The sequence below is a fragment of the Balaenoptera musculus genome, chromosome 20, assembly GCF_009873245.2.
Source record: "Balaenoptera musculus isolate JJ_BM4_2016_0621 chromosome 20, mBalMus1.pri.v3, whole genome shotgun sequence".
In the NCBI taxonomy this organism is placed as follows: Eukaryota; Metazoa; Chordata; class Mammalia; order Artiodactyla; family Balaenopteridae; genus Balaenoptera; species Balaenoptera musculus.
Window position 1 is genome coordinate 24835279 of NC_045804.1, and position 24359 is coordinate 24859637.

The following is a 24359-nucleotide window of genomic DNA, read 5'->3' on the forward strand; positions in this document are numbered from 1 at the left end:
CCTGTCTCTTCAAAACTAGGTGTTTTCCTTTCCAATATTTGAGCATCTGAAGGGCTTGCAGAGTGCTGACAATGTCCACAGGATTCACAGCTGTCTCCTGGCTAATTTCTGAAACAGAAGAGCTACTGAGAACTTGGCCAAAATGCAGACACCACCCCCGCCCCGCCCCACCAAGGCCCCCCTTTCCCTTGGAGGAAATCTAGACGCAGACTCCAAATGTTTGGAATCTTCACTACTTGACCCAAGCTGTTCAGAAGAAATTTACAAAGCATTCATTTGACCAATTAAAATAACTACAGAAGACGGATATTACAGCAGGAAACCACTTGGCCCCTATAGAAATCAAGGTCAAAGACAGACCAAACTAAATTCTTCCATCCTCACATAAATATTCAGGGATGTCAGAAGTTCCTGTGTGTGCCAAAAGACTTGAAGTTTTTCTTCTTTCTTGACTTTTGTTGAGAATTAAAGTGTCAGCAACCTGAGATTTGAGATGCAATAACGTATGCCTGAATAAAACCTATCTATAAAACACATTTTCTCTGTAAGAAACCAAATCATATAACCAGTCCAAGAAACCAAATCATATAACCAGTCCCAAGGGCCAAACACTCTGGAATCCTGCGGCACCTTTAGTGAGTGGTCCACATTAGTGGGTCTTCTGCTCTCATATTCAGATGAAACACAGAATGGGGCATTTTCTTTGCAGGTTACAAAGCATGAACAGGGCCAAATAGAAAAGTCAGAATATTCAGTGGAGCTAACATCTTGAGGAACAACCATTTTCTAAGAGTCAAAAACCAACCTTTGATAGAAATCTCTTTGCCTTGGAAATTATGCAGGTAACGAAGAAGCACTTCTTTCCAGTAACTGCGGTAGCTTATGAGCCCCAGATCTGAGAGTGGACGCTCTGGGGAGCCAACTTTTTCTTCCACTTTGGAAAGCAAATAACCTGCCAGGGAACAATACAGATACTGTGTCTCACCCTAGTAAGAACAATGTACCAACATGGAAAAAGATTTAAGGAGCAGAGTCTGCTTTGCAATATCAATTAGGGTTCAGTCATTTAATGCAATACTATGTTGGCTGCCTTTGTACAAACAAAAGGGGATGAATGTGTATTTACATTTACTTATAATAGACATTAAAAAAACTCTGGAAGGCTTCACTAGAAACTTATCAACGGTTATCTGTAGGTATGTGTTAAGAACACGGTAGATAAGGAATTCCCTGGCAGTCCAGTGGTTAGGACTCAGCATTTTCACTGCCTGGGGCCTGGGTTCGATCCCTGGTCGGGGAACTAAGATCCCATAAGCCGAGTGGTGCAGCCAAAAAAAAAAAAAGCCAAAAAGCAAAAACAAAAACAAAAACAAAAACAAAAAAACAGGGTAGATGGGAACAGAGATTGGGAAGCCATTTCACTATACAGCTATTAATCTTTTTCAAATTTTTGAACTTTAAGAATGGGTTATCTCAGTACTGCCTATGAAGTATTGGTGGGGGGCGGGGAGGGGGACAGGGATGGATACTATCTGAATTTCACTAAGTCGCTAGTTTTAACATCTAAACGTCTAACTTTCAACACCATGGGGATGCAGTCAGCAAGATTCATACCCCAGGAAACTCTACTGGATAATTAACCTGCTTTCTTCAACAAATAAATAGCAAAGAAAAAAAAGAAAGAGATGGAGTGGGAACTTTTAGACTAAAAGTGATTTATAAGCTACATCTATCAATCCCAATATCAGTTCTATCTGGATTTGAGTAAAAATAATTTTTTTTAAAAGAACAAAATCACAAAATAAGGAAAATTTGAATAGTATAATTTATGACATTAAGGAATTTTTTGGTTTTTTGGTATTTTTTAAGTATAACAGACCTTATTCTTTTAGAGATGCCAAAATAGTTGAGGGTGGGACTATAGGTAAAACAAGATTGGCCATAAAATGGTAATCATTACAGGGGAGTTTATTATACTATTATGCTACTTTTGTATATGTTTGAAAACTTCCACAAAGTTAAGTTTATAAAATAGGTGTTACCTATTCAAAGATATACAATCCCCTCACACCCTTAGTGGATTATGCCATTTCCTGATTCACCTCTTACCAGATGGCTTAAAAAAAAAAAGGATCATAAAGCTGTTTCTAAGAATTCTAATTTGACTAAAATATGTCATGTTACAGTGAATATCGAATAAAACACGGCTGAATCTCATTATTTACAGTAGTTATATTCTACAAAGTCACAGTGAACACTGAATTAGCGAATATTGAACCACTGCTCTTAGGGGAGATACAGGGTTAGGTTCCTGTGGGCTGCTGGTCACATTTTTGTCAACCAATCAATACATAGCCTCGTTTTATGTGCTTTTGTTTAAAAATACCTATTTAATACATATCGTTGATTCATTAACAGTGAACTAACAGCCAACAGCACAATAATGTATGCCTGAATAAAACCTATCTATAAAACACACTTTCTCTGTAAGGCACATCACAGCCTTCCTAGACAGTACTTCAGCACTACGCTTAGGGACCATTTAAAATCAGCAACAGTGAATTCCCTGGCGGTCCAGTAGTTGGGACTCCACGCTTTCACTGCCAAGGGCCCAGGTTCAATCCCTTATCGGGGAACTAAGATCCCACAAGCTGTGCGGTGCGGCCAAAAAAAAAAAGGAAAAGAAAATCAGTAACGGAAAGCACAAAAATACGGGGACTTCCCTGGTGGTCCAGTGGTTAAGACTCCGCGCTCCCAATGCAGGGGGCCCAGGTTTTGATTCCTGGTCAGGGAACTAGATCCCGCATGCATGCCGCAACTAAAGGTCCCGCACACCACAACGAAGATCTCGCACGAGGCAACAAAGATCCCACACAACTAAGACCTGGTGCAGCCACATAAATAAAGATTAAAAAAAAAGGCACAAAAATATGAATGACATGGTACTAATAGACCATGAAAAGGACACCTGCTTAAACACAGAGAGCCGAAACAAGGCACCTTGTTTAACCTCATCTGGGAATGCATGGTGACTTTTTTTTTTGGCTGACATGGGCATGTTGGTTGATTCTGGGCTTACGAATAAATTTTAACGAGTAGGCAAATTCCCAAATACAGAATCCATGATTAATAAGCCGACTGCCTCTAGACAAAAGCTTACAAAACTAAAATTCCTAACACCCAAGAACAAATTTGAAGCCTTATGCATGTATGTGCTGTTCATAAGTCTCAAACTGGGGTAATCCTAAAGAGCTTACTTTACTATCCTCTGTATCTCCCACCGATAGGTACCAACTCAGGGTCCTGTATTCATTTGAGTGTTCAATGTGTATCAGGCCAACTGACAATGTTCAGATTTCTTCCACTTACTCATTCACTTAATACCAGTGTAATTCCACTACGTGCCAGGAACTGTATAGACAGATCACAGGACAAAAAGACAAACAACAATATTCACATGGTCCCTGCTTGTGGAACTTATGACTTTCCTGTTTCACTTACTGAAATCAATGAGCATCTTGCCATAGCCCTGTCTCATGTACTGAGGCATGGTAAGGATACAGGATACATTGTAGTTGAGGAATGAATTCTTTTCCTAAAATCAAGAGCAAACAGATGAGCGGGTCATGAGAATCTGGAACCAAAGGTGTCAGCAGTCCCACAGATACAAAACAAGGTTGCTTGCAAAATATATGCTAACTAGTCCTGAGGAGTGGCTGTCAGGCTCACAGCTGGTACATCCACACCCTTTATGATGATCCCAGGGTTTCCCTAGCTCTAAGATTTCCAGTCTCATCTTAAGGGGGCTGACTATGGGTTCCTTACAGGCACAGAGCAAGGCAAGAAGGTTTAGAACGCTGAGTCAGTCTAGAGCAGCCCTCTTTAAAAGCAGTATTTCAAAAGACTGTTGCCTACTGGAGAAGGGAGGGAATCCAAACAGTAAGTCCCCATTCTGGAAAGGGGTCAAAACACAATTAAATCACATATTGCTCGATTCCATTTATGTGAAATGTCCAGAACAGGCAAACTTATAGAGACAGTGGGGTTGGGAGGGAATCAGTGGAAATGAGGAGTGACTACTTATGGGTATGGGGTTTCTTATTAGGGTAACAAAAACTGATTGTGGTGACTGCCAGGTGGTTGCACAACTCTGTGAATATGCTAAAAACCACTACACCATACACTTTAAATGAGTGAATTGTATGGTAGGGGAATTATATTTCAATAAAGTTGTTATATTAAAAAGTCATAAGCAAAATCTGGCCTTGAGTCTTTAAAGGCACAGTGGCATTATCAACTGAAGGAGCCCAGCTAGAAAACCAGGCAAAAGGAACGTATTCCTGGTTTTAAGCTAATAACACAGAGGAGAGCAAAGCCAGGAGAGTTGGTTGGCTTGACTACAAGATGTGGGCTTGTGGGTTAGTAGGCAGCGCCCTGGCCAGTAATTAATGGGCAGCTTCAATCCACAAGTCTAGAAATGAATAAATCAGAAGCTTTTAATAAAGAATTGCACATTTTCATTGAATAATCTTTGATACGTGTATTTCCACTCCACCCCCCGCCACCCTTTAAGAGAAGGGCTGTCATCATTGCCCAGGGAACTGCCTCTTTCCGTCAGTGATCTGAGTCACCATATGCCAACATCAATCACCCTGCTCTGGTCATCAGCTTCTTAATCTCCAGATCCTGCTGACCTTGGAAAAATATCCAATCAGGTGACAACCAGTGTTGTCTGCTTCTGTCATAACATAGAACAGGAAGGGCTCCACGTCATAATATAATGTCTTGTGGTCCAGAAAAAGCTTGGCCAACAGGCAGAGGTTTTGGCAGTAGATCTGGAAGTAGAGAAACAACGTTTATGTGTGGGTCAGTGTTTCTTATACTTATCAGATAAAGGCCTAAAATTTAAAGATCATACCATTATTGTTAATGAAGCAGAAATTGTGTATTTTGGCCAATAGAAGAGTTCTATCTTCTTTACAAGGTGAGATGGAGATAAAACAAATTTCTGAAACCTGTGAATGTACAACACTATCACCCCTTTTTCTGATGTCAGCACTTTTTACCTTGTTTTTCTTGCCATCCACTTCAAACACAGAGATTGAACCTTTGCGATATATCTCATCTCCGGGTGGGTGTTTCCACACACACTTAGCCTGCAAGAGAATGGAATTCACATCAGAGAAACAAACCTTCCCAGTAAGACTGCTGCTCAAAAGGGAAAAGGAATCACAGGTCAAATTTAGTTAGCTGAGATGGACAGTTGGACAAACTTGAGAACATACAGCAAAACAGATTTTCTTTTTAGTGAAACAAATAAAGGCTTCTAAAGTCACTGCAATATATTTATGGTATTTTTATAGCAGTTTGGAACAGGTTTTCTGGATTATATTCTGGCACTGTTCCAACCCAGGAGATTAAAATCTACCACGTAAAAGCAAGATAAATAAAAAAAAATACCCTAGCTTATTATAAAATGCCTTGTGCCAACAGGAAATTCTTAAGCAGCTTATTTCCAGCAGCTGAGAGTTGCTAAGGTACTCTCACCTTTACCAGAAACTTCTCATTACCACCTAAACCATTATGGTCTTCTTTTTTTCAGATTAGAAAACAGACCCAGTGATAAAAACCATGCCCCCCTCTCCAAGTGTTCACTCTGTTATACTATAATGAAATAGGAGCATGTCCTTCTGTGGCTTAAAAAAAAAAAAAAAACGGCAAGGAAGCCTGAGTTGAGCAGCAGGAAGCAGGAGGAGCGGAGGGGGGAGGAAGACAGGACAACGGACACTGACCTGGCCACAAGGGGGCACAAAGTACTCCTTTCCTCACCCTCAATTGCTAATAGATTTAATGCAGCCGGGAAGCCACTGCTGTAAATAGGTGAATTTTTAAAAGGTTTTATGTAAAATACTTTTTAAAATATCATTTAAAAGGCATATGTATATGGAATACTTTTTATTAAATTTTATTGTGACTCTTGGTCAACTCAAGAATCATGCCCCAATTTGTCACATGTAAGGCCACATATTCAGTAACTGGTCTTGTTTCAAGAAAGCTCCACCTGTAGTCTGTTCCTATCTCCACACCTTTACTCATGTTGGCTTTTCCCAACAATAAGCAAACTAACAACAATTATCTGTTCAGAAACAGAAGCCAAACTGTTGGCCAAATGGCCAAAGAAAGCCCATTTCTGTGATTATGCCTAAAGCAATAGGAATCTTCAGAGGTGTGAATTAAAATAGGTTTTTATTTCCTGAAATTCAATTTTTATAACTCATATAATACAGTAGAGAACCTCAAATATTCAGAATGTTTACTTGATCCTCAGATTTATCTAGGCCCTTTGTTTTCTCCCCCTACTACTATTTCTTGCCTTTTAGCTACTTCCTTGGTTAGTGGCACTAAATAAACAGAAACAAAAAGAAAAAGGGCATAAATAGTAAGCAGTTCATATCAATAAAAATACCAGTCTTTCACATAGCAAACCCTAAATTAGGTTATCTCCATGGTCTTCAATCATGGAGTCCAGTCCTCACTCATCCCCCACCTGCCCTCCCTCCCCCTCCCCCCTCCCCACATCCTTCCCCACCCAGTCTAGTGGGCTGGAGTCTAGAGGGCTTAATTAGCAGTGGCAGTTCTGGGCCACTACATACTCCAGAGTTGGGAACACAAAAAAGCAGTTATCACCAAACTGGGGAGAAGAGTGTTATGACAGAAATCATAGGAAGTCTGGGTTATAGATTCTCAGCATGTGGAAATCCTGGGAAATAAAGACGGAAGGGGAAGGGAAAAGAGACACCCTAAAAGGCCTAAGAGCCACAGTTATACTGTGACTATGGAAATAAGCAAAAAGATAGGTTTCCCTGCCTGACAGACTAATCTCCACCTCTGACCCTTCCCCAACCCTGCTCCATGGCAGAAATTCCCTTTAAGACAAGACTTTTCATTCCATAACTAGGGAAAGAAAAATGGCTTAAAACTGCAAAATACCTAGTGAGCACATTTGTCAACAATAAAATCAGATTCAAGTGTTTATTCCTATTTTCACAGGAATAAGACCATTCAGAAACCAGAAAACACTAAGCAACTCAAGGGAGAGGCTGACCTAAGGACCCATTCTGTTAATTTCCTAATTTGTCTTTCTTAAGCAAGTGTTCATTTAACACACATTTATGGGGCATTAACTGCCCATGCTAGCTGCTAGGGATACAAAAGGTTAGTCGCGTCCCAGTTCTGTCTAATGAAGGTCTACCTAATGAAGTCCATTTATTTTCATCTAGTTGAGACACAGAAAAGCTGTGGGCAGAGGTAATTCATATCCCAAGGGAGAAACAGACGAGAGCAGGCAGCAAGAAAAAAGACAGGGAGATGAGTTTGACAGGATGTGGTTAGGGGCACCCAGGCTTGCCACAGGCTGTATATCCCGACTCTGAAATGTGGCTCTCAATTTCCTGTGCCTTCGTCCCATTTCTGTGGACCACTTAGAGGTGCTTAGATAGATGTCTAAATCTAGAGATCCCATAGCTTATCACCACCATGGTCATGGACCCCCAAACAACTTACCATGTGTCGGCGGAGTATTGTTTGGCTCTTCATGTATTTTAAACAGAATTCACACATGTAAAGACGTCCCAGTCGTGCATATTCCTCAGGATAGGGAGAATGGTACCACGTATCAAGCTCATAGCGACCAAAAGCAATTGTTTTAATCATGTTGCTCCCCTCTGTGATTTGGCCTTGCAGCCTTAACTTCTCCTATTGTAGACAAGAAATTAAGTCCAAGGAGGATTAGAATTGATCATTTCTGTAGTTTTAAGCTGTGTGCACGCCACCATGCTAGGTTATGAGAAAAAAAAATATCACATTTGGCTTCTATCTCATGAGAAACTTGCACTGAAGAGAACTACAGGAGCACAGATAACCAGAACCACGAAGCTTATAGAAAATGTACTATCTGCACTGCCCAGAGCACAGATCTCAATAGTGGCTTTTCTCTGCTCCCTACCACACTTTGGGCCTCATCTCCTGAACATCAGAACAAGTCCTCGGTAAAGTTTTATTTTTACCAGCCAGAACCAAACTGAATTATAAAAGGCAATCTATCACAAATACTCCCTACACCTTTACGAAACATTCTAAAACTAAACAAAAGATTCTCGAGAATGTGCTTTACATATCTGCAGCTTTTATAAAGCTGCGAGGATCTGCATGACATACACCCATGGCAGCCATCTTCTCAACTTAGGTCCTTTAAAAAATATTTTTGAAAGAGGGATGATGCTTTAATTCTGGAATCTAAAGCTAGAAAGTAGAAGATATTTTTGGATGCCTGTGCCCACTCAGCGGCTATGAGTTGGCTACAGAAATAATTCTGAATAACCAGCTAAAGAGTTGTGAAAAGCTGGCCTAGGAAATGCTCTGTTCCAGGGTAGGATAGAGAAAACCAGCAGCAGCAACCCAGCCTAGCCAAGGGCAGCTATCAAACCCTGCCTCCCACATAACTTCCAACAAGTCTATTCGAGAATTTTTAAATAAAGTATTCAATATAATTTTTTTAAAGAGGAAGATGAAATTCACTTTACGAGCTAAATTTCCTTGAAGACATTTAATTCATTAAATCCGAGGTAAACTCAATCACAACTTTCTTTTTTTTGGCCGCACCGTGCATCATGAGGAATCTTAGTTCCCAGACTAGGGATCAAACCCATGCCCCCTGCAGTGGAAGCACAGAGTCTTAACCACTAGACCACCAGGGAAGACCCCTCAATCACAATTTTCTTAAAGCAAAATTGTTGAAAATTCTGCCTAGGGAATCAAAACTAAATGGTAACTATAAATAAAAATCAGAAGAGGAAACCATCTTAATACATGAAACTAGGCTGTGTCAAAGAATAATTCTAAAATATCTGACAACAACTGTGTCCATTATTCCTTTTCACCATTCTTTTTATTCTTTTATAGCTGTAATGAAGGGCTGAGGCAACCCTGCAAAGGGGAGTTCCTGTTTCGGTTAAGAGGACAACAGAGAGGGGTTATCTCCCAGTCTACAGGTTCTCGGAATTGCAAATTACCCACCTGACACAAAGGATACCTGTTGTTTTACCCAGCTAACCACCTCCACCAAACAGGTCCTTCCAGGAGTTGAGGTGGGGAGGAAAAACTTTAAGGGACAAGGGAAGGGAGGAGGGGTAATTAATTTTAAATATGAATGGGAAGGAAGAACTTCTCAAATAAGGATGGCTGGGGGAAGGGGAAAGAGTCAACCAGCAAGGTATATTTAATACCCATCAAACTGACTGCTCATCATTTTTCTTGGCAGTTCCAAGTGCCCCTCCCAAGTGGTCCTCAGCTTGGAGGTTTTACTACTCACCAGATCCTCTGATGCCCGGGCTTGTGCTCTTCGGAAAAGATCCAAGTCATACTCGCTAGTCAGGTTTTCCAAAAGAGGCTCCCGAGTGTTCCCATAGGTCTGCCTGTGTTCCTAGGAAAATAACCAGAGCGTGATACTCTCTGCTTCTAAGAACTTAATCTATTGCATTTCAATGGATGCCAACCAGAGGGCCAAGAACAACCGTAAGCTATTTATCTAGTGCCTACTATTTGCTAGGCATTATACTAGGCACTAGGGATTGAGTACAAAATAAACTATTTATCAGACAGGTTAATTCCAGAAGACACCCACTACCCACCCTAGTGAACCTGGAAAGGAAATGCTCTTATAATCTCTCCAAAAGTGAGTTTCATTCTTTGGAACTCTATGCTTCCATTTCTTTCTCTGAAAATGGGCGTGACAATACAAAGAAATAAAATATAACAAACCCAAAGGCACTACCAATTCCTAGAATCCTGAGATCTGGAAGGAACCTTGGTGGATACTCCCCATTTAAAAACAAAACCAAATAAAAACTAGAATCTCTAAGCCTTCGAGTCTAAGATTTTAGACTGAATAAAATCTGCAGGTAGGAAGGGGCAGTTGGACTAAGCAGTCTTTTGTAAACTCTTTCACTTGAACTGCTGCAGCACCCACCACTACACGATCCACCAAAGGTACCGTAATGCTCCCACTTTAGAACTCCAGCCCAAGTGCACTGGAAAAAAGGCTGGCCTCTGAGAAATGTTTTACTCAATATTAAGCAAGAACAAGGGACAGAACAGACAGAGAAAATTAGAATCATAGAAATAATCCAGTTTTAAATAAGTAACAAATCTTACCATGGCAGTCACTACACAAATATCCTTTCACAAGAAATTCCACACGGGAAACTTGGCTTTTAACCTTTGATTCTAGCCCTTCCCACTCTGTCCTAGACTCCACCTCCTACCCAGAGAATAGAAGATAATGGTTGTTTAGAGGAGCAGATGGCTCATCCCAGGAAGAACTCAGTAGACTTCGCTCATATATTATCATATGAAGAAACCACCCACCAGCATCTTTACCCCTATTAAAATTTCTTCCGCTTTAATCTGGCCCCATCTGATGGATATCTTTTTAAATTTGGGCTGTTATCTAATACTTGGGTTTTAAGTATAAGTTATTTCTTCTAGTTTCATGAATTTTTTTTAAAAAGCTTTAAAAAATCCTATCCAGCATTTTTACCAGGAAGGTTCAGTCCAAATAACCTAGCCCAAACTAGTGGAAAGCAAATGTAAGGTAAATTTCAGCTTTTACTTCAGACACTCTCTCTACCTGTATGATTCTGGGAAAATTACCTCTCTAAATCTCAGTTTCCCATCTATAAAACAGGTGAAATACCATCCATCTTTGTAACAAAGATTATGGGAGCAACATAACCACAGTGCCTACCTAGCACATAAGCACTCAATAAATGGGTATTATCGTATTATTACACCTCTACCCAACTTGTAGATAAAAAAACTGAACAAGACAGAGGGAAAGCATACAACTTCCCCCCAACAGCCCACTTCTAGAGCCTTCCCTCTCTCTACAAACCCAGCACAGTCTGGAGCAGGTGTTTAGCTACAAACTCACCCCACAGCCTCCACACATCTCAAACTGGACCATCTCCATTTACTCATAAGGGTATCATTTTTAAGACAGTGATGACTACCACAAAGGCAAATACATAGTTGGGCATATTTCTGTCTTAATGAAGCCATGCTAAGTATTCACAAACCATACTTTTAATAATCTATTCTAATGACTAAAGAAACAAAGAGTCCAACTCCATGGAAAAATAAAAATACACATCAGAAGAAGATGCCAAAACGTTAACAGTGGTTTATATCTGGGAGGGTGATTTTTTTTTAAAATTTTTCTTTCCTATAGTTGGTATTTTCAAAGTAAACGCTATGAAGATATTTATAATAAATCTTTACTTAAAAATTAATATTTTGTGCAAAAAATTTTTGGAAGAATTTTTAATAAAATGGGGAAATCAGCTTAAGATAGGTAAATGAAAACACAGAATTAAAAGCTGTACTTATAGTAATATCCAAACTATGTAAATAAGGCATTGTAAAAAGCTAGAAAGTTATATCCCAAAATGCTAGCTGTGGTTATTTTTACGTAATAGGATTAGTGTTTATTTCTGAATACTTTCCTTAATTGTTCTATATTTTTTATTACAAACGTGCACTACTTTTAAAACTAGAAAAATAAATTAAAATACTACAAAAAGACCTATTATACAATGTATCACCCAATTAATGCCTTTTATCATGTAGGTATTCTATTCTTCCATTAAAGGAAATGCACTGCTGCTTAGCTTGAATATTCTTCCTTACACAGACATCTCCAACATCATGAAATTTGTTCGAGCGGGTAAATTTAACCCTTTAAACCTAAAGTGAGGTTTACAAACTAAAAGGATTCAATTTTTTTTCATCTAAATTCTAACAGTATTTTGTTTTTCGAGGACTCCCAGTTCCACTCGTATTGGGGAAGTATATATAGTGAATTCTAACTGCCAGCGAAGAGTCCTGTTACTTACAGAGCACACCAAATGGCAAATGTGAAAAGCAGAATCTCAGTAACCAAAAGGAATCAAATGTGATAGCAAGAGTTCATGGTAATTAAATATTTAACTTTTTCTCACCATATATTTCTCTTTCTGTTCTTTGCTCAGCCCAGAATTTCTTTTCTTCCTGAGTTCAGCAACCTTTTCCTTATATCGCAACTGCCTCTCTGTTGGTGCCTAAAAAGAAGGAGAAAATTGAGGTTAGCTAGAAAACTCATTATGTAATTAAGTTTCTAAATGAAAGTAACATACACCAAAGACGGGGTTGGGGGGGCGGGGGGGGACGCCAGATGCGTTACGGGCACCCTGTGAATACTGTGGTAATTTTAAAACTCCAAATGGGGTTCCCTCATCACCTAGAACACTACCCTGTCAGTTAATACGAGCTCAGGAAATGTATAATATTTTAATATTAATCCAAACAGAATATAAACTAAGGATGGAAGCAACAGGAATAAAAGATCATTTCAATTCAATAGGCATTTATTGAATGCTTACAGTTTTCCAAGTACTGATACGAGAATGAATAAAAATTTAAAAACTGATTTAGAATCCAAGATAGACAATGAAGACAAGTGTAGAGTGCTTTCACCTGCCAAGCACTGGGAACAGGTACTTTACATGCATAATTTAGCTGACTACACTGCCAGGTAGGTATTATTCAAGGAAATAAAGTTTAGGGAGGTTAGCTGACCTGCCCAAGACCACACAGCTAGAGTAACACAATCGCCGTATTCAAATCCAGATCTGTTTGGCTCCAAAGTCAAACTTCTCCCTCATCACCATGCCTCCTCTGCTATCCACTTATAATCTAACCACAGAAACAGACATCCATATGATGAGCTATGGGTATATAATATGTGCCAAAGGCTAAACTAACAATCTGAGAACACTGCAAATAGGAATACATGCGGAAGAAATTCATTAATGGTAGAAGATTTGGGAAGAATTCCTACAACAGCTAAGAGTTGCACAAGGCCTTGAAGGAGAAACACAATCTCTTCTTGGTATAAGTATAGAGTTCTAGGGAGAAAAACAGCAAGAGAAAGACCAAAGGCATTCAGCGGGGAACAAGGAATTAAATGTAATCAATGGGCATGAATGTTCAGAGAGGCAGAAAGATTAGAGCGAAGCACCATCTTGGAATCCAACAGAAAAGAGAAGTAGAAGAAAACTGACATAAACAACAAGCGTCAAATGCTAAGGAAGTCACTGGTGACATTGGAAACATACCACCAGAGCAGAGGGGCCTGAAAGTAAATTATAATGGGTTAGAAAGTGGATGCAAATAAGGAAATAGAGCAGCAAGTATAATCTTTCAAATAATCAAGATTACCTATTATTACTAATATTATTATTACCATTATTATTATTATTCTAGGTAGCATGATTCCTTCTTTTATGAGGTAGAAGTTTTTTTCTTGAAAATTCACTATTTGGAAAAAGTACGATTCTAAGTTTATGACTGGAAGACCCGTTATCCAGACACAGCATAGAAAACGAGGCATGGATATACCTAAAGACCATTACAGGGCAGAGGAGATCCAAGACTTGGCTCTCAAACTGTAAATGGCCAGAGCTTTAACAAGGCCCGTACCTGGTGCCTGGTTGCATGCCTGTTGTTGTCATCTTGCCTGTGGGACAGCATCCTTTCTTCTATCTGCTTATCCCGGCTCTGTGCTCTCACCTGCAACCATCAACAACGTCAATCAATCCACCTGCCTCTAAGACTATGTTTACTTAAAGTGCAAGAATACAACAGTAATCCCTTGAATTTACACTGTACTTTTACTTTCAAAGGGTCTTCACATTTATTATCACAATCTCTATAAGAAATAGATAAGGCAAGCTTCACATTCTGTTTTCTCAGCCATTATCCGAGAATCAGAGAAGTGAAATAATTACAGCTAGGTGGTGGTAAAGCTAAGATTTTAAGTAAGTCTGATGACTCTGAGCCTCTGTACTCTTTCCATTGTGCAACAGTATGTGTGAGGAAGTGCAAGAACAGAGTAAAGAAGTACAAAGAAAAGGTTAGATACTTGGGATCAAGTCTACAGAGAAACTTAACTCTGTAGTTATGACCTTAGACAAATCACATTAGCTCTCCAAGTCTCAGATTCATCTTCTGGGCAGTGAGGACTCATGTCCAACTCCCTATGCTACATCAACACTAAAACTCAGCATGGTCAAAACAGAGTGACTGACACTCTCCCACAAATCTGCTCCACCCCAAATCTTCCCTGTAGCAATAAATAGCAACACTTTCTAAACAACTGATCAGGTCAAAAACGTGAACGTCATGCTTGATTGTTCTCTTTCTCTCCCACCTCACAATGAATTCATCAGCAACTCTGTCAGGCTGCCCCCCTCCAAAACATATCCTGAGTCCAACCAATTCTGACCATCTCCACTGACAATGACACTAGACCAGGCCACCATCTACTGCCTAAGCCTCAGACACAGCCTGTCTACCCTGTGTCACCTCCTGCTCCCTCCAGTCCACTCTCCACATACCAGCAAGCTGTGATTTTTAAAGTGTTTATGGTATTACACCACGCCTCTGTTAAAGCCCTCCGAATGCCTCCCACGGCCGTCAGAACAAAAGCATGCTCCTTTTGCCAAGGCCTACAGGTCCTTCATGATATGGATCCTGCTTCTTCATTTCCCATCACATTCCAGCCACACTGGCCTACTTTCCACCCTTCAAATGCAACCATTTATCCCTGTCTCACGGCCTTTGTGTTTGCCCATCCTTCTACTCAGGACCTAGACACAACTAACTGCCTCTTTGCCGTCACCCATGACTCAGATAAAATGTCTTTCTCCACAGCCCAAGCAAAAGCAGTGCCATACCCTGTCACCCCCAAAACAGTCACTCTCTGTTTCCCATTTCATTTCTCAGAACATTACCACTACACGAAATTCTTAATTGCTTACTAATTTTATATGTTGATTTTGCCTTCCTCCATGAAAATGTAAACTCATTGAATTCAGTCTTTTGACTGAATAAAAATGGTAATATCACTGATTGCAATCATTTACTGGAAAACTCAGAGTAATTCTGTACATGCAAGTACTTTAAAAACTCTGGGGTTTTTAGTAAATGTGAGGAATTAGCCTAATCTTTCCATTTGGGATTCTAAATGTAATAAAAACATGTATCTTTCAGAAATTCTCCTGATCCTCACAAGCACATGGTCCAGTAGTAAAGACGGATTATGCTGAGCCTGATTCCCCTTGTAAAAAAGAGCACAAAAGAGGAAAGTTGAAGAAATGCGTTCCTTTTTTCAGAATTTTCTTCCCCACACTGAAAATTTTCTTTTTCTTTTTTAAAAAATAAATTGCTTAAGGCAACATGTTCATACTGCTATTAGCCAACAATTTAAAAAGTTATACCTTAAGAAGACTTTTATGTAAAACCATCCATAGTATCAGATCGTTATATTTAAAGACAAGTGGTAACGGACAAGTCTCAAAAACCAGAGATCACAGTTATTTTCAGAGAAAGAAGCATCTAATGCCTTGTCAGCTTCTGATGCAGATGTTGGAAGAGCTGCTCCTGTTTTGCTCTGGTCTCACACTGATGGGAAGATAATGGGAAGACCTACCACTTCTACAGAGAGCAGAAGAAACGGCCTTGCTTATGTGAGAGATTTGGGATGAAGGAAGATCAGAGTAAGTATCCACAACCTCAAAATCCACGTAAGCATTGAAAGTATGCTACTTTGCTGAAAGACTAAACACAACACAGAATGAAACTTTCCCTCCTGTGGTCTACTTGTAAATAAGAGAACACATTCCTGAATCAGGGAGAATTAATGTTACCTGGGGAATCTCATTTTTCTCAGGAGGAAACTGGCCCAAACAGGAATAAACCTGTTATCCTGGCCTTCTTAGCAAAATAACAACCACAAAAACAACAATTAATACTTTGGTCTAACCAACTTGGGTAACCTGCCCAAATACTACCTGAGCAATGCATTTAATTAGTAATATTTTCAACTCCTGCTTGCCCGTAATTAGTTTCTTGGTTCCTCCTTGGTAGCAACAACCCATACAGAAACATACAAAACAGGATCTTAGGCTCTACTCCTAAATCCATTATTCCAAATCCCAAAGCTTATTTAGAACTATATTTTTCAAGAATGTAAGACAAGAATTAGCCAAGAGTAGGTGTGACTGAGAGTAACAAAACGAAAAGTATTCCACAGAAACAGACAAAGAAAGAGGAAAAGAATTTTGAAAAACTTTTAAAAAGCAAAATGTCCTCACAGATTTATAAGAAGAGAAACTAATGCATAAATATTGAGATCACATATTTATGCAAATTATTCCTTATGGAAAAGGTCCCTAGCAATCTTTGAAGATAATTTTCAACAGAAAATATCAAAGCACTTAGAGGATGATGTTCCAAATATTCCATAGATAATCTCATTGTTAATTTCTCTCAAAACACTCATTACATAGAATAATTCATTTGTCCGTTGTTTTTTTTTAAAACACAGTTGTTTTTTATAATGTTTCCTCCACTAGAATGTAAGAACATGGACCTTGCCCATTTTGTTCACACTGTATCCCTACTGTTTAGCAAAGTGCCTGGCAAATGGTAAGCACTCAATAAGTATATGTTGAATAAATGACAATACAATTACCTTGCATTCATCAGCTGAGAGGTTATGATAAAGAGGGCATCCTGATATAGAGAAATGTCTCTCGTGTTTTCCTGTAAGGTGTCCTGTTAAAGGAGGAAAAAACTTAATCTCAAGATGAAAGATTTAAGCTTGTAAAGTCATATTTTTCTCTACCTTCCTCTACCTTTTTTTACGGTATCATTTTATCACGTACATGTCTGATTACAGATTAAATCCATCAAAGGTAAGTACTGTTAGGGTCATAACTTGCACCCACAATAAATTCTTTTCTTCCACAGGTTGGACCTAGCATCTTTGAACACATTTGCATATATTCAGTATAAATTATAGTTCCTTCTTTTCTGATAATTATTTCTCAAATTCCAAAATGTCATTAAGCCCATAAACTTATTTAAAAGGCACAAAGTTGGGCTTCCCTGGTGGCGCAGTGGTTAAGAATCCGCCTGCCAATGCAGAGGACGTGGGTTTGAGCCCTGGTCTGGGAAGATCCCACATGCTGCAGAGCAACTGAGCCCGTGTGCCACAACTACTGAAGCCCGCGCACCTAGAGCCTGTGCTCCGCAACGAGAAGCCACTGCAATGAGAAGCTCGCATACCACAACGAAGAGTAGCCCCTGCTCACCGCAACTAGAGAAAGCCCGTGCGCAGCAACGAAGACCCAATGCAGCCAAAAATAAATAAACAAATTTAAATAAATAAATAAAAATAAAAGGCACAAAGTTACAAGCAAGAATATTTTCTTTTGGTGGAATTTAACTTTCCTATGCTAAATTGATCAAGTCATATGTATAGTAAGTACTTTCCTTTCTGTTACGCAACGTTATCCAATCTGAATTGAACTTTTTTTTTTTTTGGCTGTGTTGGGTCTTCATTGCTGTGCGCGGGCTTTCTCTGCTTGCAGCGAGCAGGAGCTGCTCTTCATCGCAGTGCACGGGCTTCTCATTGCGGTGGCTTCTCTTCTGTGGAAAATGGGCTCTAGGTACGCGGGCTTCAGTAGTTGTGGCATGTGGGCTCAGTAGCTGTGGCTCTCAGGCTCTAGAGCGCAGGCTCAGTAGTTGTGGCACACGGGCTTAGATGCTCCGCGGCATATGGGATACTCCCGGACCAGGGCTCGAACCTGTGTCCCCTGCATTGGCAGGTGGATTCTTAACCACTGTGCCATCAGGGAAGTCCTTTTTTAAAAATAAATTTATTTATTTATTTATTTTCGGCTGCACTGGGTCTTCATTGCTGCACACGGGCTTTCTCTAGTTGTGGCAAGTGGGGGCTACTCTTCGTTGCGGTGCACGGGCTTCTCATTGCGGGGGGCTTCTCTTGTTGTGGAGCACAGGCTCTAGGTGTGCGGGCTTCAACAGTTGCGGCACACAGGCTCAGTAGTTGTGACTTGCGGGCTCTAGAGCACAGGCTCAGTAGATGTGGCGCACGGGCTTAGTTGCTCCACGGCATGTGGGATCTTCCTGGACCAGGGCTCGAACCCGTGTCCCCTGCAATGGCAGGCAGATTCTCAACCACTGCACCACCAGGGAAGCCCCTGAACTTCTTTCAAAAATCAAAAGAAACTTATGTAAAATGGAGAAGGAAGTGGCCTTTTCTATCATATAAGGAAACATACCTTGATAATTTTGGACCAGATTAAATATATTCATTCTTTTGGAGGGGTGGCTGGTTTTGTTTAAAGATTTAGCCTTCTTCTATAATCAAACTTTTATATTATTCATTCATTCATTTATTTATAAAATACATAATCAAACTTTTAAACAGGCAGTTTGCACAAGGCCCTCTTAAGAAGGGAAGATGAAGATATTAGGAAAAACAATACAGAAAGCTCATTTTATCTAAAGGGGTATCTCTTCATTTTTCTATTTCTCATGTGGTTTGTGAAAATACACAGAGAACTGATTATTTCATTTTTATATGTCCCTTCAATCAAAAGGTTTATCAAACACCTAAGATTGAGAGGGATGGTGAGCCAAGGCTAATTAGATAAAAAGATAAATTAGCTAAGCTAAATTGCAAATCTACAAAAACCTTTATCTTTCTTGGGGTAAAGGAGACATTTAAAAGGGATTTAAAAATTATACAAGATTTACAGAGTAAGCTTTAATGGGTAAAAACAGGGAATCCCTGGTGGCCCAGTGGTCAGGGCTCCATGCTCTCACTGCCAAGGGCCTGGGTTTGATCTCTGGTCGCAGAACTAAGATCCCACAAGCCTTGCAGCGCAACCAAAAAATAAATAAGTAAAGGGTAAAAACAGTCCAAGTACTGGGGGAGAGGGGAGTTAATATATGATAGGCAGGCTGCCATTTCTCCAGGACTATATTATTTAAAACGTAATCTTAGAGATCCACACATTTATCTTAGACACAAAAAACTACCCTCACTGATCAAACACTATGTACAAAATGTAAAGTATCACTGCTATAGCAAGCTTTTTAGATACTACGCATCTATAACTTCTGAATAAATTACTCAAGTTTGTTTTATTTTATAATATGTAAACTACAACCAATATGTCTATATTAAAAGTTTAAAAATGGTAGCTGTTCTGTTGACCTAGCAATTCCACTGCTATGAATTTATCCAACAGATTTTCTAGAAAGACACCAAAATACATACATACAAGGCTATCAATTACAGTACTGTTCAAAATAGCTTTAAGAAAAAAAAGTTAAAATATGAGAAACAATATAAATGTCAATCAATACAGGGCAATTTAAATAATTTCTGAACTTTCAACATAATGGAATTCTCTATATCCTTTAAACAGATGGACCTGTGAGTGCCAATAAGTAAAATATCTAAGATGTCAAACCACTGTATATTTTCCTTTTTATAAATAACAAAAAAAGAAATACATGTACATATACACGTGTGCTATATATGTATAGAAACTTATCAGCATTCATAAAAAACTACCAATAGTAGTTTTATATCTAGGGCATGGTTCTGGGGATATGAGTGAAGGAGAACTTTTACTTAGCACTCAAGACCTCCTGTAGGGTTTTAATTTTTCAAAAGCACATCCTACTTTCATATCAAAATTACCAAAAAAAAAAAAATTGACACTGTTTTGCCTAAGATGAAGAGTGGAACAGGATCCAGAATAATTTTGGAAGCTCAGGTTCATACTTTTCAAACTTTGCCAATACATTAAAACCAAAAGTCAAAGTAACCTTTCCTGTGATGCAGCAGATTTATATTTACCCTCTGGTCTACCACATTAAGGGTGCTGAGTCCAGGGCATAAATAACACAGAATCAGTCCCCCACTCTAACCTCATTCTGGTCTGTCTCCTCCTCCCCATTCTGGTCTATCTGCTCCAGGCATACTGGCCCCTAAAGTATTCCTCAAAGGGACGTCCCTGGCGGTCCAGTGGTTAAGACTCCGTGCTCCCAGTGCAGAGGGCACGGGTTGATCCCTGGTCAGGAAACTAAGACCCTGCATGCTGCACAGCGCAGCACCCCCCACCTCACCAAAAAAAAATACTCCTCAAAGTGGTTAAGCATTCTCCTGCCCCAGACCCTGTGCACTTGCTGTTCCCTCTACCCATAATGCTTATCCCCCAGATACTCAAATGGTTCACTCTCTCACTTATCTCAGGTTTCTGCTCAAATATCAGCGTATCAGAGTGGCTTTCCCAACTCACACACGCTTGTGTGTATGTGCGGTATCCTACCCTTCACAGCACACATCTCCAGCTGATGTATTACACATCTGTTTTGCCTTCCCCAGTTAGACTATAAGCTACATGAGTATAGGGAATTTGACACGCTCACAACTCCACCCCCAGAATTTAAAACAGTCAATAAGTATTGAATGACTGATTACACATAGTACATAAAATAAAAGTAACAATCTAAGGATGCGTGGATAGCAACAAGCAGAGCTGAGGAAAATTCCTTCTTCTGCTGCGTGGCAACGAGATCCTCTTACCATCTGAAAGCACATTAGCTATATCTTGTACTAGTGTTTATATACTGTCTATTCTTAGTTTTTCATTATTTATCTCAAGGAAATTGATTTAGGCCTGAAACAACTACCTTGAGTAACAACTGGTATAGTGTTCACGGGAACTTTTGCTTTATTTATGCATTTTGATGGCTTGAAATTACCTAAGAAACTGCTGCTAAGAACAGGAAAGGATCCAAATAAATAAAATACTAGGGAAAATGTACTGGTGGTCTGCAAAGCAGCAACTTACTCCGTTCTACTTTTTTTCTGAACCTGGTGGCCACATTCAAAGGCTAAATTTTTTTTTTTTAATTTATTTATTTTTGGCTGTGTTGGGTCTTCGTTGCGGTGTGTGTGCTTCTCATTGCGGCGGCTTCTCTTGCTGCGGAGCACGGGCTGTAGGCATGCAGGCTTCAGTAGTTGTGGCACATGGGCTCTGCAGTTGTGGCTCGCAGGCTCTAGAGTGCAGGCTCAGTATTTGTGGAGCACAGGCTTAGGTGCTCTGCGGCATGTGGGATCTTCCCGGACCAGGGCTCAAACCCGTGTCCCCTGAATTGGCAGGCGGATTCTTAACCACTGCGCCACCAGGGAAGTCCCCCAAAGCTAAATTTGTAGATAGAAAGAGAGGCCCCTTATCTTCCAATCAGCACCTTTCAACTCTAGACAAAAGCTTAGCCCAACATTTGCACCTAATCTCACTTAAGGAGCACAAATAAGGTTTTTAAACCATTACTAGAATCCCTCAGTAAGGGGGAAAAATAAGTCATAAGAAAACAATGAAATATTCATCTATCTGTGAAGAAATGCTTATCTAGTTTATACTTACTAAAGCACACAAAGCCACAAGACCTAAAACTACAGAAGTCACAAAAGGCCAGGGTCTCATCTGTACTCCTTACCTTCAGAGCCTCTTGACCAAAAAAAATCTGCTTCTCTCATTTCCTTAATAGCTATAGCCATACAACCATTATTCACCACTAACTTACAGTCTATTAGTCCTCAGTAAGCTTGAACTATGCACCACACAATGAGATATTTAGAGATAACTGGTTTTCTGTTTTGTTTTCGCTGGAAAAATGAGAGAATTTTTCTCTGGGAAAAGCTCTCAATAAACTGAATGGCCCATCACAGTTAATTTCCTTGTAACCAAATCTGTTACTATGGATAAGAGTCCAAGAAGCAGAGATGCTTTTTTTTTTTTGGCTGCGTTGGGTCTTCATTGCTTCGCGCAGGCTTTCTCTAGATGCAGAGAGCGGGGGTTACTCTTCGTTGTGGTGCGCGGGCTTCTCATTGCGATGGCTTCTCTTGTGGCGGAGCACGGGCTCTATGCACGCAGGCTTCGGCAGTTGCGGCTCGCAGGCTTCTCATTGCGATGGCTTCTCTTGTGGCGGAGCACGGGCTCTATGCACGCAGGCTTCGGCAGTTGCGGCTCGCAGGCTCTAGAGCGCAGGCTCAGTAGTTGTGGCGCACGGGCTTAGGTGCTCCGCGGCATGTGGGATCTTCCCGGACCAGGGCTGCAACCCGTGTCCCCTGCAATGGCGGGGGGATTCTTAACCACTGAGCCACTAGGGAAGTCCCAGAGATGCTTTTATTCAAGCGGGCAATTCAGAGTTATTCTGAGGCATGATCACTGAAGAGCCTAAGAAGCTAAGTCGCAATGGAACACTAAACATTTCTGGGTGATCCTAATTCCAGAGGGAGAGAGAACCACATATCACAGGGTGTCATGAGGCTTGGGCACACTTACCTAGGGAGTTACAGCCTGGTGTAGGACACTTCATATTGAAATTGTAGCTTTCATGGAAGCGGCGGCGCTTGGGGCGATGAGAGAGATCACTGCCCGAGTCCTTCAAGGACATGTCCTTGGCAATGCTCTCATCGTGAGAAACGTTGGGGCTGGAGATGTCTATATCAGACTCAGAAGAAGGGGCGTTTCCAGTTGGCGTTCGAGGTGGAGACTCATCATGATCAGCTGTATTTTTAGTTTCTAAAGTAAAAGCAATTGGTAGAACTCATGAATGGGGTTTATTTTATTTAGAGGGTTATTATATTCAGAAGAGCTTACGGGCTTTCCAAGATCCTCTTTCTACGATTTAACCAGTAACTTCTAGCCACTTATCTGCCATAAAACTGAATAGAAAATGAAGAGAAACTAATAACATCATTCCTCTTTTGCAACTTTAAATCCTGACTAAAATTCCATTTGGAGTTTACCTAATGCATTTTACTTATCTGTGTTTCTCCCAAGCCCCAAATCATGGGTAATCAAAACTGGATGGGAATAAATCTTTAAAAAACATTACCACCCCACTCTCCTTCCGGGAGATACACAGGATGGAAGATAAATGAAAATAGTTCTTTCTGGATGACACTGAACAGACTTGGTGTGAGAGTGTGAACGGACCTGACTAACTCTAAATCAGGGATTGCAAACCAAATGCCTACCGGGGCTGAGCAAGGCCAAACTGAGAGCTGATTGTCCCTCTCAAGGGGACAACTACTACTCAGTTCCAGCCAATTATTACTGTGGTGAATGGCCACCTAATGTTCCCAGAGCTTTCCATTTTTTAAAAGAAACTAATAACTCAGGTTTTTACATGAACTCTTTTGTTTTTTCAAATACTGGCAACAAAACTTTTTTGTTGACCAGACTTCCCTGGTGGTCTAGTGGTTAAGACTCTGCGCTTCCACTGCAGGGGCCGGTGGTTCCATCCCTGGTTGGGGAAGTTACACATGCCGTGGGGTGTTGGCAGGCTAAAAGCCTAAAGCCTTTGGTCTAAGGCCTCTGATTTGGGCTGCTGAATCACAACCTCAATACCTTACCATTCCCCATAACTGATGGGTCACTCCTCTTCAGAAATTCAGAGATTTATTTATAGCATGGCTATAAGAAAATCTGCTTTAAGCCTTCTTCATCTGTGGGTAAGAGGTTCCCAGTCCCTTTTGCCTACTGCAGGTCCAATCAAATATACTCCAGCTACTCTGGACCTCAAGAGTACTAGAGTACCAAACTTGACCTCAGTAAGACACAAAAAAGGAATCAGACAAACAGCATTCACCTAGCTGAATTTTGTATTGGGCATCTATCTATCTGCAGTGGCTCCAAGCCTCCCTTAAGAGGAAACTGACTAGACCCTCTCTGTAATGGGTCCAAGTCATACCACACCCACTCACCTCTATCTGAAAAGTCAACCACTTGCTCAGTTTCTGAGCCAGATGAACGAGTCTGCCGAAGAGGGTATTTTTTCGGAGTCACTGGGGTGGGCTGCTGCTGACTACGCGTCACTCTCCTGGTAGAATAAGCAGGCTCCTCAGTGCCGAAAGGCTGCAAATTTCGAACAGGACTGGAATCTGATCCCGATTTTTCAAAACAATAAAACAATTAAAGAAAAAAGAAGGAAATCTGTTTTATTTCCCAGCGGTATGACTTATTAGCACGTAGGCCCTCCTCTTCATATTTCAAAAAATCCAACAAATCCTCAAAATATCCATTTTATTGAACTAAATATAAGCAAAATAGATCAGGTATAGAGATGCAATACAGCAAGGAATTAATAGTTTAGGCTCTGGAATCAAGACTGAACGTGATTCAATTCCACTTCATCATACTAACTAGCTGTGGCATCTTGGGCAAGTTAATCTCTCCAAGCCTCTTTCCTGGTCTATAAAAAATGGGGAAAACTAGTAGCATATTCCTCATACATTTTGTGTGAGAATAAGTGGAATAATTCATGTAAGGCACCTAACACGATCCCTAGGTAGCTAAATCTAGTGCTTT

General features: G+C 40.2%; 1 protein-coding gene across 2 annotated transcripts in view; it reads right to left on the bottom strand.

The window, feature by feature from the left end:
- KAT7 (lysine acetyltransferase 7) overlaps positions 1 to 24359 on the bottom strand; it is a 31611-nt gene that overhangs the window by 2304 nt on the left and 4948 nt on the right. The window contains exons 3-14 of one of the 2 annotated variants that reach the window (XM_036836343.1): positions 23756 to 23932; positions 22329 to 22568; positions 16631 to 16713; positions 13576 to 13665; positions 12057 to 12155; positions 9371 to 9481; positions 7564 to 7755; positions 5067 to 5156; positions 4695 to 4835; positions 3502 to 3595; positions 806 to 952; positions 2 to 108 (exon numbers count right to left, since the gene is read on the bottom strand). In XM_036836343.1, coding sequence (XP_036692238.1) covers positions 2 to 108; positions 806 to 952; positions 3502 to 3595; positions 4695 to 4835; positions 5067 to 5156; positions 7564 to 7755; positions 9371 to 9481; positions 12057 to 12155; positions 13576 to 13665; positions 16631 to 16713; positions 22329 to 22568; positions 23756 to 23932 — 1571 coding nt within the window. The remainder of the gene's footprint in view (position 1; positions 109 to 805; positions 953 to 3501; positions 3596 to 4694; positions 4836 to 5066; positions 5157 to 7563; positions 7756 to 9370; positions 9482 to 12056; positions 12156 to 13575; positions 13666 to 16630; positions 16714 to 22328; positions 22569 to 23755; positions 23933 to 24359) is intronic. The other variant, XM_036836344.1, reaches the window with a different exon arrangement.